This window comes from Molossus molossus, unplaced genomic scaffold (genome assembly GCF_014108415.1).
Source record: "Molossus molossus isolate mMolMol1 unplaced genomic scaffold, mMolMol1.p scaffold_m16_p_7, whole genome shotgun sequence".
Classification (NCBI taxonomy): Eukaryota; Metazoa; Chordata; class Mammalia; order Chiroptera; family Molossidae; genus Molossus; species Molossus molossus.
The window spans coordinates 95,000,007-95,013,801 of NW_023425401.1; the positions used below are offsets into that span (position 1 = coordinate 95,000,007).

At 60.0% G+C, this 13,795-nt stretch overlaps 1 protein-coding gene across 1 annotated transcript in view; it reads right to left on the reverse strand.

Moving 5' to 3' along the window:
* PLXNA4 (plexin A4) overlaps nt 1-13,795 on the reverse strand; it is a 405,427-nt gene that overhangs the window by 32,389 nt on the left and 359,243 nt on the right. The window contains exons 21-24 of the mRNA XM_036247334.1: nt 13,421-13,563; nt 7,424-7,692; nt 4,797-4,863; nt 3,665-3,811 (exon numbers count right to left, since the gene is read on the reverse strand). Coding sequence (XP_036103227.1) covers nt 3,665-3,811; nt 4,797-4,863; nt 7,424-7,692; nt 13,421-13,563 — 626 coding nt within the window. The remainder of the gene's footprint in view (nt 1-3,664; nt 3,812-4,796; nt 4,864-7,423; nt 7,693-13,420; nt 13,564-13,795) is intronic.

Here is a 13,795-nt window from a genome sequence, read left to right on the forward strand (position 1 = left end):
TTTAAGCAAACCTGAGCTGGCGAGCAACGCTGTGGCTTCTGGGATAAAGGACCCTGCAGTGTGGGTGCGGAGCATTATCATAGCTCGTTGTTGGCGTCAACATTGGGGAGCCCCCAGTGAGATGGGAAAAGGGAGTGAAGGGGGAGCGACCAGGCAGATGTTTCAACAGTAGTTCTAGCTCATTAAGAAGTCTATGCAGGTCCTTATTTCTGGAAGGGTTTTGTCCCCATTTCTCATTCGAATAGGAGCCCCTAACTCTCCTCCGGAACAGACCATGCCTGTGAGGAAGCAGAGGCCTCCATCCCTTGGTCCTCCCTCCGTTGGTCCTCCCTCCCTTGGTCCTCCCTCCCTTGGTCCTCCGTCCCTTGGTCCTCCCTCCCTTGGTCCTCCGTCCCTTGGTCCTCCTTCCCTTGGTCCTCCCCCCCTTGGTCCTCCGTCCTTGGTCCTCCTTCCCTTGGTCCTCCCCCCCTTGGTCCTCCCTCCCTTGGTCCTCCCTCCCTTGGTCCTCCGTCCCTTGGTCCTCCGTCCCTTGGTCCTCCCTCCCATGGTCCTCCCTCCCTTGGTCCTCCCTCCCTTGGTCCTCCCTCCCTTGGTCCTCCCCCCCTTGGTCCTCCCTCCCTTGGTCCTCCTTCCCTTGGTCCTCCCTCCCATGGTCCTCCATCCCTTGGTCCTCCTTCCCTTGGTCCTCCGTCCCTTGGTCCTCCTTCCCTTGGTCCTCCCTCCCTTGGTCCTCCCTCCCTTGGTCCTCCCTCCCTTGGTCCTCCGTCCCTTGGTCCTCCTTCCCTTGGTCCTCCCTCCCTTGGTCCTCCGTCCCTTGGTCCTCCCTTCCTTGGTCCTCCCCCCCTTGGTCCTCCGTCCCTTGGTTCTCCGTCCCTTGGTCCTCCCTCCCTTGGTCCTCCCCCCCTTGGTCCTCCGTCCCTTGGTCTTCCGTCCCTTGGTCCTCCCTCCCTTGGTCCTCCCTCCCTTGGTCCTCCTTCCCTTGGTCCTCCGTCCCTTGGTCCTCCCCCCCTTGGTCCTCCGTCCCTTGGTCCTCCTTCCCTTGGTCCTCCCTTCCTTGGTCCTCCCCCCCTTGGTCCTCCGTCCCTTGGTCCTCCGTCCCTTGGTCCTCCCCCCCTTGGTCCTCCGTCCCTTGGTCCTCCCTCCCTTGGTCCTCCCTCCCTTGGTCCTCCTTCCCTTGGTCCTCCCCCCCTTGGTCCTCCTTCCCTTGGTCCTCCCTCCCTTGGTCCTCCGTCCCTTGGTCCTCCGTCCCTTGGTCCTCCCCCCCTTGGTCCTCCGTCCCTTGGTCCTCCCTCCCTTGGTCCTCCCTCCCTTGGTCCTCCCTTCCTTGGTCCTCCCTCCCTTGGTCCTCCTTCCCTTGGTCCTCCCCCCCTTGGTCCTCCTTCCCTTGGTCCTCCCTCCCTTGGTCCTCCGTCCCTTGGTCCTCCGTCCCTTGGTCCTCCTTCCCTTGGTCCTCCGTCCCTTGGTCCTCCTTCCCTTGGTCCTCCCTCCCTTGGTCCTCCTTCCCTTGGTCCTCCCTCCCTTGGTCCTCTGTCCCTTGGTCCTCCGTCCCTTGGTCCTCCCCCCCTTGGTCCTCCGTCCCTTGGTCTTCCCTCCCTTGGTCCTCCCCCCCTTGGTCCTCCGTCCCTTGGTCCTCCCTCCCTTGGTCCTCTGTCCCTTGGTCCTCCCTCCCTTGGTCCTCCTTCAAAGCTCAGCAACTGAGCCAATCCTGCAAGTCTTTTGGGGTGCTATTGGGCCTCCTGGGGCCTCTGCAGTTGGAGTAACACAGCTGTGCTATGGCCACATCATTCCCAGACAGCAGGAGTGGAGGGGTGTCCCAAGCTGCCTCCATGTCCGGGATTCCCCCTGGCTCACCATCCTCGTCTGGCTCTGCCATGCCCAGCCTGGCCTGTGCGTTTCAGACCCTATCTATTCCCTGTCTTCCCTTCCTGGGCACTTCTGATTTCCTCAGACCCTATTTCCACTTCCTGTCCCCTTCCCTACAGAAGGTGGGAGATCACAGCTCTCTCCAGAGACACCTAAGAGAGCTCCGTGGCCCGGAGAGATGGGACAGGCAGCTGTGGGCGGGCACGGAGGGGACGAGCAGCCGCGGGTGGGCATGGAGGGGACGGGGCAGCCGAGGGCGGGCACGGAGGGGACGGGCAGCCGCGGGCGGGCACGGAGGGGACGGGGCAACAGTGGGCGGGAGGGCACGGAGGGGACGGGGCAGCCACGGACGGGAGGGCACGGAGGGGACGTGGCAGCCGCGGGAGGGCACAGAGGGGACGGGCAGCCGCGGGCGGGCACGGAGGGGATGGGGCAGCCGCGGGCAGGAGGGCACGGAGGGGACGGGCAGCCGCGGGCGGGAGGGCACGGAGGGGACGGGCAGCAGTGGGTGGGCACGGAGGGGACGGGCAGCCGTGGGCGGGCACGGAGGGGACGGGCAGCCGTGGGCGGGAGGGCACGGAGGGGACGGGCAGCCGCGGGTGGGCATGGAGGGGATGGGCAGCCGTGGGCGGGCACGGAGGGACGGGCAGCAGTGGTCGGGCACGGAGGGGACGGGCAGCCGCGGGCGGGCATGGAGGGGATGGGGCAGCAGGACTCCTGTGAGCCAGCGGCATGGAGAGCCACCCATGCTCAGCGCCTTACACCCCTACCAATTCCACCCTCTGCACAACCTCAGGAGCTACATACTCCTGCCCTCTCTGCTTTAGTGGGTTCTAGTACTACCCCCTCTTTAAAATACGTTTTTATTGATTTCAGAGAGAGGAAGGGGGAGGGGGAGAGAGAGAGAAACAGCACTGAAAGAGAAACATCGATCAGCTGCCTCCTGCCTGCCCCCCACTGAGATCAGGTCCACAACCCGGCATGTGCCCTGACTGGGAATCGAACCGGTGACCTCTTGGTGCCTGGGACGATGCTCACCACTGAGCCACACTGGCCAGGCTGGTACTATCCCCATTTTGTTTCCAGATAAAGAAGCTCAAACTTGGAGAGATTAAGACTCAGATTAACCCGAACTGCCCAGCTGGTGAGGAGCAGATTCAGGCTCTACACCAGGTCTGCCTCGTTCCAGACCCCGTGCTCCTCCATGCCGAGCTCTGCCATCTCCTAGGGCGACGGTTTCTGTCAGGAGAGGGGGTCTGACCTTGATGGGGGGGTCCCCACATTCCCTGGACAAACGCCTTTACCACCAGGTGCCCCTGGCCGCACCTTCTACCGCTCGGGTCACGTGCCCATTTGAGCTTCAACCAGTGGGCAGAGGTGGGCTTGGGAATCCGGAGGGACTCTGTGCGGGTCCCACTCCTTCGGGCCCCACCGCCCCCCACCGGCCCCCGCAGGAAGGGCACGCTCTGTGCTGGGAGGATTGATGGGGAGAAGGCCTTCATGCTGGGGCCAGGCCGGCTGCTGCTGGCAGGGCCGGAGGACCCCACAGCTCAGGGCCCTGGCCCAGGAGCTCACTCGTCTTTAGCTGGTGTGGCTCAGGTGTGTCTGAGCTGCTGGCCCCCAAATCCAGATGCCCTGGTGTGGCGGTTCAGAGGACCTCTGGGGTGACAGGCGCAGGTGGGACAGCTGGCTGGGCCCTGGCAGTGGGCGACCCCGGAGAGGGGACTTTCCACCGACCCCTCTGCTGGGCAGGAGCGAGCGGCTGCCCGGAGCCGAGGGAAAGGCGCTGAGGCCGGCTTACCAGGGTCTTGTAGTCAATCTGCTGGCGGATGAGCTTGTCCTCACTCAGGGAGTAGCGGGCCTCCCCCGTGATGGCGTCGATGGGCCCTTTCTCCATCTGCTGCTTGATGGCGCAGAACAGCGAGAACAGGGGCTCCCCGGCACACTCCTGGGCAAGGAGAACCCCGTGCTGGGGGCCCGGGGCCGCAGGGGGCGGAGCCCGGCCTCCCACGGACCCGCTTCTCCACGGGGCTGCCTCTCCGCCCTTTCAAGTCTCCCCGCTCCCCCTGCTTACTCCTGGGTCTCCAACTTCCTCCGTCAGAGGGACGCCTCTCTGGGCTCCTTTGTTCTTTCTTTTTTTAAAAAATTTTAATGATGTATTTTATTTAACCCAACACATCCCAAGAATTATCATGTTGACATGTAATCGATGTACAAAACTATTAGAGACATTTTACATTCTTTTTTCTTTTTGGGACGAGTCTTTGAAATCCAGTGTGTATTTTATACGCACAGCCCTTTGACCTCATTGTCCTGTCCCGTCTGCCGGTCCATCCCCGTCCCATGGCTCTCTTCCCCTCCCTGCCTCTCCCCGCTCTGCTCCTCTCCCCATCCCCTCCACCCCACTTTCTCCGCAGCCCCATCTTGAGACCGAGGCCAGCTCAGCGGTGTGAGCTCCCCAGCAAACAAGTCAATGCCTGGGTGTCGGGGCTCCTCCGAATCCCAAGCACGAGGTCGGCTGAGCCGCCGCCGGCAGCTGCTGTACCTGCTGGGCCCCTGCACGGCCTCAGTACGTCTGGGGCAGGGAGAGGCAGCAGGAGAGGGAAGTGGATGCAGGAAATAAGGGGCGAATTGTGCTTATCGTAAGGGCTCATGCGGGGTCCTCTCAAAGGCTCATCTCTACTCTCCCGGGGGAAACGCCTGCAGGGACCTGTCTCTCAGGCTAGGGCTGCATCCCGCTTCTGTCTCCTGACATGGTCGGGAGCCTGGCCCCTCAGCGACAAGGGGGAGCTGTGCTTCTGGGTGCGGTTCTGACGCCAGGCCCTGGGGAGCTGGGACTTGGGGCCGGGAGGGACGGGTGGCGGAGGGTGCTGCTGGTGCCCAGGCCGTCAGGGCGATGCAGGCCAGGCCAGATAGCCCTCAGCCGACCGTACCTTGAGGAACTTGTAGAGCAGGAAGGTGAACCAGTTGGTCAGCATCTTCTCGGCCACCGACTCAGTCCTGTCACCCGCCAGCAGAGGAGGACAAAGACAGAAGCAGCTGGTCAGACCCCAGGGACTGAGAAGGCAGGGGGAGAAGTCGGCACGGGTCTTGCTGCTTAAGGTTTTCGGGGAAAATCCTGAGATCTTAGAGACTCTTTGACTCCACAGACTCCTGGACACCCCACAGTGATAAAACAAGCTGTGCCTACGAGGCCAGGAGATGCTGTTCTGGGCGTCTGGCTGCAGGGTGGGTTCTGGTGGGAATGGGTTGGAGCGGTTCTGTGATGAAAACGCTCCCTCTTTGCTGTCCAATGTGGTAGCCACCAGCCATATGTGCCCACTGGGCACTTGAAATGCAGCCAGAGTATCTGAGGAGCTGAAATTTTCATTTTGTTTACCTTTAATTAATCTAGATTTTAAAAGTCACATGTGGCTCATAGCGATTCCATGGGGCCGTACAGCCTTAGCGAACTGTATAGTTACTTTGGGTGAGAAAAGCAAAGCAAAAAAACCTGGGATATACTAATTTGGCAGATGATAGAAAGGAAGGTGGCAAGAGCCGGGGGTCATGGCAAAAAGGTCAGATGACACTGACCCCACCCCCTGAGCTGAAGGCTCTCAGCCGACGGTAGCATGGAGCTGTATGCCTAGCTCATCCCAGGAGACGCCAGGTTGTCCTATTTCAAAGGCTTCCATATACTTTGGAACTCTTCTAGTGTTTCATTTGTAATAACAGAAAGTTCCTTCTTGAGTCTGACTTGCATCTTTCATGCTGCTACCCAAGTTTATATATTCTTTTACTTTGGAAGTGAAGACACAGCAGCAGTGTTACTGGCCAAAGGCCACTTTTGGTTACACTAAGTGTGTGGCCAGCTCCAGAGAGAAACCAGCCCATCTGGGCATGTTTACATAGAGTTGAAAGTTGCAGTTGCCTGAAGATACTAACAGCTAAAATCCCAAGGCATCTGGGCAGTTGCCAGCACACAGTGAAAGTGAGAAGGAAAGAACGAAGGCCAGCCCGGCCGTGCGGCTCCGTGGACTGAGCGTCGCCCCATGGACTGAGAGGTCCTGGTTCCATTCCCGGTCAGGGCACGTGCCCAGGTTTCGGGCTCGATCCCCAGTAGGGGGCGTGCAGGAGGCAGCCGATCGATGTTTCTCTCTCACATCGATGTTTCTCTCTCTCTCTAATAAGTCAATAAAAATATACTTTAAAAAAGAATAAGGACTGTTGAAAGGAGTGGGCAGCCAAGGGCACGAAGGAAAAGAGATGCAGGCAGGCGGAGGGAGAGGGCGCCTGGCGAGGGTGAGTAGAAATGAGCAGGAGACGCGGGAGGCAGGGCGAGGCCGTGCCCGGGAACGGCCGCGGGAGCTCTGGCAGGCTTGGCCACCCTAGAACATGCTGGTGGGCAGCGGTGGAATGGACGTAAAACAAACATCAAAATGATGCGCCTGCTGTTCCCAAAGCCGTGTGCCTGCCCCTGGGTGGAGCAGCCTTTGCGGCCGCGCAGGCGAATGCCCACAGCATCCGAGAAAGCCCGGAGTCAACACTGAACCAAGTGGGAGGCCCGGCCTCAGACCCAACCCCGGGACGGCGGGCCGACGGCACATGAGGTCCATGCAGAGGGCCGGGCATGGAGTTTCAATTTTTACCTACAGGGGCCTAAAGACACCGGAATAACAGCCTCGAGGAGAAAGGCCTTCAGCACTAAGGGCACGTGGAGAGCCTCTGTTTCCTACAGGGCCGAGCCACGGGGTCTGGTTACGCCCTCACACGGGACCGCTTGGGTGCCAGGGTCCAGGGTGAGGCATGGTCGTGCCCATCGGTGGGGCGGTGCAGGCAGAGCCTAGCGCGGTGCCGGAAAGTTCTCGCCGCACGGCACCAGGCATGTTGCCATGGGAGGATTTTAGTTCCAGCCCAGGCTGGACCGCACTCAGACCGTCAGACGCGTTCTGACCACCGAGGCCCTCGCTGGGATGCAGATTCTGATCACCGCGCTGCCAAGGGACCCAGACGCTTGCTGGGCTCCCAATCAGCTCTCGGGTGATCTTAAATGGTATTTACTTTTAATTAATTTAGATGTAAATAGTCACGTGTGGCGTGTAGCGACCACCAGCAGACAGACAGCAGTGCGAGCGGCTCGGGGCTAACACTTCCCACGTTGAGATGGTGGGGTGGGGGTGGGGGTTCCCAGAGAGGCCTTGGGGTATCTCTCCTAATTCAAGTTCTGATTTAGACAAAGCCAGGGGATAGCACAGTGACCGCTTAAGATCCCACGAGAGAAGAATGCCAGTAAAAAGGGTCACCGTCAGGGGAGTGGAAGGGCAGAGAGAATGACGGAGAGCAGACGAGAAACAACAGGGTGAGCAGATGGGCCATGGCACCAACATGATGGACAGCTTCTTTTAAGAAGGCACGGGACACACGGGCCTCTGGGCAGGTCGTCCCTAACCTCGGGGTCTTGGCTGCTCCTCCCGGGAGCTCCGCCCTGGTTTCCCTGGAAGGCAGGCGGGCTGCCCGGTGGGCTGGGCAGGGGCTCTCTGCCCCTCTGACCGGCCCGCCCTGCCCGCGCCCACCTCACCTCCGGAGCAGCAGCTTGGGGTGATTCTTGCTCTCCAGGTTCTTGTCGATGAGGTCGGCCAGCAGCTGCTTCAGCACGTCGGTGGCGTACTCCAGCTTGCTCTGCAGCACCGTCATGATGAGCGAGGCCACGTTGCCGCGGTCGCGCATGGAGAAGCTGCGCTGCGACTCCAGGGTGCGGATGAAGGACAGCAGGAACACCTTGTTGTTGATGAGCTGGGCGAAGAGCTTCAGGCCCTTCTCCACTCGCTCCTGCCTGTAGCCCGGCACCTGCAGAGGACACCCGGGCGTCTGGCTGCCACCTGTGGGGCGAGGCTGGCGGGCCCCAGGGATGCCCCCACGGGTGGGCTGCGCACACTGCTGACCATCCACCCCACCCCTCACCCACTGCCGTCAGAGCCCAGCTGGCTAATGCCATCAAGCCTCATCTAGTGCCAGCTATCTATTTAGCCTCCATCACAGCCCACGAGCGGGTCACCGTCCCTCCTGTAGAGTTGAATCCAGGGAGGCACAGAGAGAACATCACTGTGAGCAATGGGTCTGGACCTACGTAGGCCCGCTCCACACCCCAGCTCTTCCCCGACAGTACTGAGTTCACAGGGGCCCCACACCACGGCCGACCACCATCACAGCCCTGGTGGGAACTCCAGGACACGCGGCCGCTGTGGGGTGCACTCGGGCTGACGGATCATCAGGCCTGAGCCTTTGCTACCCTAATGGCTGAGCTGTCTCCAGACCTGTGGGTCCTACTGACAGACCAGTGGCCTCACAGCCAGGACTTCGGGTTCCACATGGACTCTGACACCACCCCTGTGTAAGCTTGGGCACGTCCCTTACTCCTCCGGGGGCCAAGTTCATTCTCCTGTAAGAATGGAAAGATTAGGCCCCACAGTGTCTCAGGCATTCCCTAACTCCAGCATCTATAGGTAGCACCTGAGCCCCCGCTCCATCCTGGGGAAGGGGAGGAAGACGGTTTTATCGTCCTGCCTGCATCTTCTCTCATCGGGAGACCCATGCAAGGTGCAAGGATGTGCCGTCCACTCAGCAAACATGAGCCAGAGACAGACCCAGGCAGGGAGGAGGCATCTCTGGGATGCAGCAGGGGGTCACAGTGCATCGCATCTAATGGCCCAGGCTGGAAACCGCCAATGTCAGGCAGCAAGCGTGCGGCTCGAGGACCTGAGGTCTGTTCACCCCGTGGAATCCGACACAGCAGCAGGAATGAGCTGCCACTCACACTAGCAGGATGTCTCTTGCAGACATTGAGTGGAAACAGACCCCAACGAGGGCATACTGTACAACACCATTTAAACAAAGATTTAAAAAACAAACACAAGGAAATCAATCAGTGGTGGTAGGAAAATAGTTTTTCTGGGGGTACCGTGATGGGAACGGGGATGGGGGACTTCCGGAGGGCTGGTCACGTCTGCGTGTTGATCTGTGTGCTGGCTGGATGGCTTGTTCACACGGGGAACAGAGCTGTGTTCTGCTGTGAGCCTGTCTGTACGCAGACCTCCGTGAGAACAAACGTTAACGTGGACAGTAAGGCATGGCCTCTGCCCGGAGGGGCAGCCCTCTGAGGACGCGGAGCAGGGCAGCCCTTCGGGGGGGGGGTGCTGGGGTGCCATCGAGGCCACAGCTAGAGGGCCGTGTCTCCCCCATGGCTTAGACGCCCCAGGTCTTTGCGAAGGGGCGTCATGTATGTAGCATGAGAGTGCCACACAATTTCAGAGTCGCTCAAGCTCAGGTTCGCTCAGTCACAGACATTCACCAGTTGCGGGACCCTGAGGAGGCCCAGTTTCTTCATCAACAAAGTGGAGGTACCACAGCCAGTGAGTATCTCAGGCTCTCTCTGTGCTGAGCGTGCTTTTGCATGCTTTAGAAATGGGGACACCCTACGAGGTGAGGACCGTTTCCGCCCCCAGGCCCCATGAGGACGAGCGACTTCCCAGTTCCTGACAGACAGAAGTGTCAGAGCCGGGCCACGAACCCGGGCGCTTCCCGCCACCTCCCGGGGCTCCTGGGAGCACGCAGGCCCCGACGTGTGAAAAGCCTGCGGTGCGCAGCCCGACACGCGCCGAGCGACTGAACTGCCGCAATGTTGTCCTTTACTCTAGAGGTTTTAAGCTGGGGCAGACAGAACAGGCAGAGAGGCCCAGTCTGCAGAGGCGGAGCCAGAACCCGCATGGCCCTCGTCAGCCAGCCCCCTGGGTTCTGGGCACAGGGCAAGGTGCTGGCTGGAGGCAGAGACAGACCCCTGCCCTCTCCGTGGCCAGCGGAAGCCCTGCTCAGCGGCAGGAGCGCAAGGGGCCCACTCCTGCCTCCTGCGAGAGGCGCGCTCCTTGAACCCAGCTGGCCAGCATCAGCGGCTCCCACAGGCCGGGAGGCCGGGAGTTAACACCTTCCCCAGCCCAGGCCATTTCCATTTCCCTCGCCATGGTGCTGGCACTTGGCAGCCCCTGTCAGAAGGCAGTTCTCAGGAGAGACGGGAACGTGCCAGAGCCAGGGCGGGCGTGGGTGCTGCCCAGGGCCCCCTGCAGCTCGTCCTCGCCAACCCCTCGTTCCCCAACGCGTAGGCTTGCCTCCTGCCCGGCTCCCCCATTCCCACTCCGCGGGCGCTGACAAGGGAGACATGGCAGCCTCGCCTGCCATCAGCCCAGGCCTCTGTGTGCCCAGCTGTCTGTCTCTCACTGGTCCCCCCAGCTCTGTGACTGCTCCCCGCACCATGTCCACAGCCTGTCCACAGCCTGTCCACATAACAACACAGAGTGCCATTCGTAGGTGCCACCGTGCGCCACGTGCAGTGCTGGCACATGGAACGGCACGCACTGTTCCAAGTCAGCCTTCCGACGGCCCTGGGCTGAGTGTGTGCTCCTAAGAGCTGCTCAGAGAAGCTGTAGCTGTCCCAAGGCCAGCCAGCTGGTGACAGGTAATGCTGGGTTTCCGACCAAGTGTGTGTGTCTCCCAAGTCCCCTTCCACCCTCCCTGTGCTTGGCCATGTCTAGTCCTTCTCTGGGCTGGTCCTCCCTGCGGCCCCCAGTGCACGGCCCCCAGCAGCTCGAGCTGGCCGTGGAGGGCAGGGGGCACTGTGCAGGCCGGCACCGTGCGCCTGGAGAGGAGGAAGAGCTGACCAGACGGCAGTTTGGCATGAGGACATGCTCTGGACCCGCCGTGCTGCACGGGCCCCTGGGCAGCCAGCCTAGGACTCGGGCCTGCGGAGAAGGGGTTTGCAGCCTGGGGTTTGGACTCAGAGAGACTCCTGACTCACATGCAGGAAGCGCCTTCACCTCTGGGCTCCACTCTCTCGCCTGTAAAACGAGACCGTGAGCGCCTGTGTCATAATGTTTTATGGACATTAAATAAGATAATGTATGTAAAGTGCTTGGCGGGCGCGGGAGGCACTTAAACCGCGTTTTATGACCTGCCCTCCTTCTTCATCACTACTTTCCACAGATCCTCTGCCCGGGGCGCCCCGGCTGTCTGGTGCGCTGGCCCAGTCTCGGGGCGCGGGAGGTAGGGCTTCTCCCGTGTTACGTCAGAGGAGATGGTAGTGGGGTGTCTTGGTGAAGAGTGTCCAGGACAATTCCCCTTTGTCACATGCCACCCTGCCCCCTACGCAAACGTTATCCTGAAACAAGACTTTCTTTATTCACCAGATGGTTCGATAATTGAGTTGAAGCCTGTGAGTATAAAACTGGAGAGTAAATTTTAATTGTAACCCAATAGGGTCGCGAGTAGGAGGCAACGATAGGTTGAAAATGGGGTGTGTGGTTACTGTTTGCTTTCTGTGTTCAGAGGGTGGGTGTGTGATCAGCACGGGGCAGCCCTCCCCCAGATGCCCAGATTCCACGCAGATGGTCCCACAGGGCCTGGGGGCCTCCTGTCCAGCACAGCCCCAAGCAAAGCCACCCCCTCCCCACAGGCATCCTCCACTCCCGCCACCAGCAGGCCGGTACCCCAGCGGCTGGAAACCTGGCAGACACTGGTCTCCAGTAGTCCGTGGGAACGTTTCCACACTCAGCCGACGGGGAAGCCACGCTGTGTGCCGGTAGCAACGCGGGGCTGGACAGAGAGAAGAAAATGACGACCCAGCCAAGACCTCCGGGGCTCAGGTAGGACGCGGGGTCTCACATACCCTAGGCTGACGTCTGCCAGCGGGGAACGCGTGAGATTCATGGAAATGAAAACGTCGTATGTTCTGGGTGGATACCCAAAGATTGAACGCAGGGTCTCCAAAGAGACCCGTACACCATGTTCATAGCGCATTATTTCCAACAGCCGAAAGGGGGAAGCACCCCGAGTGCCCAGTGACAGAGCAGGGGATACACAAGATGTGGGTATTAAATGGACTATGATTCAGCCTCAAACAGGAAGGAAATTCTGTCACGTGCTACCAGCCAGGTGGACCTTGAAAACACTTTGCTACACAAGTGAACCGTCAGGATAGGACAAACACGGTGGGATTCCCCTGGTATGAGGTGCCCAGCGTAGTCACACCCACAGACGCAGAAGGTGGGTGGCAGCGGCCAGGAGCTGAGGAGGGGCTTGGGGAGGGGCTGTCCAACGGGCACAGAGTGTCAGTTTGGGAAGATGGAACGTTCTGGAGCGGATGGTGGTGACGCTGGCACAACAGTGTGGATGCACTTAGTGCCACTGATCTGCGCCCTTAAACATGGTTGAAATTTTATAGGACGTTTATTTTTTCATGGTGAAAAAGCAGAGCTGTGTGACCTGCTCATCGGAGCCCGTGCCCGACAGTTGCTATCGCGTGGGCTCCGACTCAGGGAGACCGGAAAGCTGGCTGCTAATTCCTTCCTGAGCAGAGCTGCGATCAGAAAGTCTCCCCTCTTGATAAAGGCAAGGAAAGTCAGGACATTCAGGCTCAAGGGGACACACGGAGGAGCTGAGGAGGAAGGCCACGAGGCCCGGCGTGATGGATACCGGGCCCGGCCTCTGCTCTGCTCTGCAGAAGTCAGGTAGCCATCCCCTGCGGTCAGTGCCTGCAAAAGCATGTGGCGCCTGAGCGGTGGGTCTGTTCTATTCCATGGACAGTATAAATCTGGGAACCAGTCTTATTTCCTGTTGCTACTTTGGCCACAATCTTCCACTCATCCTCATAAATACCCAGAGCTGCGGGGTCCAACGCCCTTGGAGCAGCGCAGGCGCCGAGCGCACGGCTCGCTGCTGGGGCAGGCTCTGCAGTGTTCCCATGGGCTAGCATCCTGCCCCACCCCGGAGTGCGGGGTGCCCTTAGTCTGGGTGCCTACTCCCAGGGCTACTCCCGAGGGCTCCTGGTGCTGAGCGAATGCACGCGGTTCAAGTACTTAACACCGGGCCGTCAGCAGTCAACTAGCGGTGATTATTCCCCATGATTGTTATTTTCCCCTGGTTTCCTCATATTTTTCACTTGTTTCTGTCTTTAGAATTCAGTCCAAATCCCTTTTGGAACAAAGGGTACTATGAATATATGCCTAAGCCGATCCAAGGCTAGACAGGGAGAAGGATGAGATGTTCAAAGGACGGCGCCCCTGCTGGTACGAAAGACAGGCAGGTTCTTGTCCTTCACCCTCCGCCCCCTCCCAGCGCCTTGCTTCTCTCTCTCAAATAGATGCACTGAGCACAGGTAAGCGGTGGAGTCACCATAGGGCGATTTCCTGAACAAGCGTCCGTGAGCTCCTAACCTTCGTTTGCCAGACTTCTCTTCTCTGAGAACATGTACACTTTTTCTGAGGAGAGAGTCTTGCATTCAGTTCTCAAGGAAAACGTGACCCCGTAAGTCCAGCCTCATCCCTGTCCTGCTCTGAGGTTTCCTGGTTTGTCCTCACCTCCTCCAGAGGGACTGGCTGGCACCGGCCACAGATTTCTTAGCAACTGGCAACCCCTCCCTGACCTCAGCTCTCCCATCGCTGGCTAAAGCAGCTGGACTGGAAGGTCCCCCACAACTTTCTGGGCTAACACCGTGATAGGGAAGGGCGTGGCCATGGGCGCGGCATCTCACCTCGAGGTCCCGGAGGACTGGATGGTCTTCAATGCCCGGGAACAGCACCCGCATGGTGTAGGTTCTGTAGTCCAGGAAGGGAATCCCGGCTCCGTCCAGGTCACTGGTCAACTCATGGATGTCCGTCTGCAGCTCGGCAAAGGCTGGCGCAAAGAAGAGCCCGTGAGATTCCGGGGTGGGGTGGGCCCAGGAGCTCCCCCAGTCGGACGGTTGGAACCCTCACCCAGGCCCCTAGGGCACATGAGCAGGAAGGCCTCCGACATGCAGGACAAAGAAAAAGGGATGTTTTGATTTAAGTGGCTAAGGTGAACAACACAGGCATGGAGAAAGCTGCAGCCCGAGGACGCTCGTGGGGGGCGGGCCCCCCCCAGATCC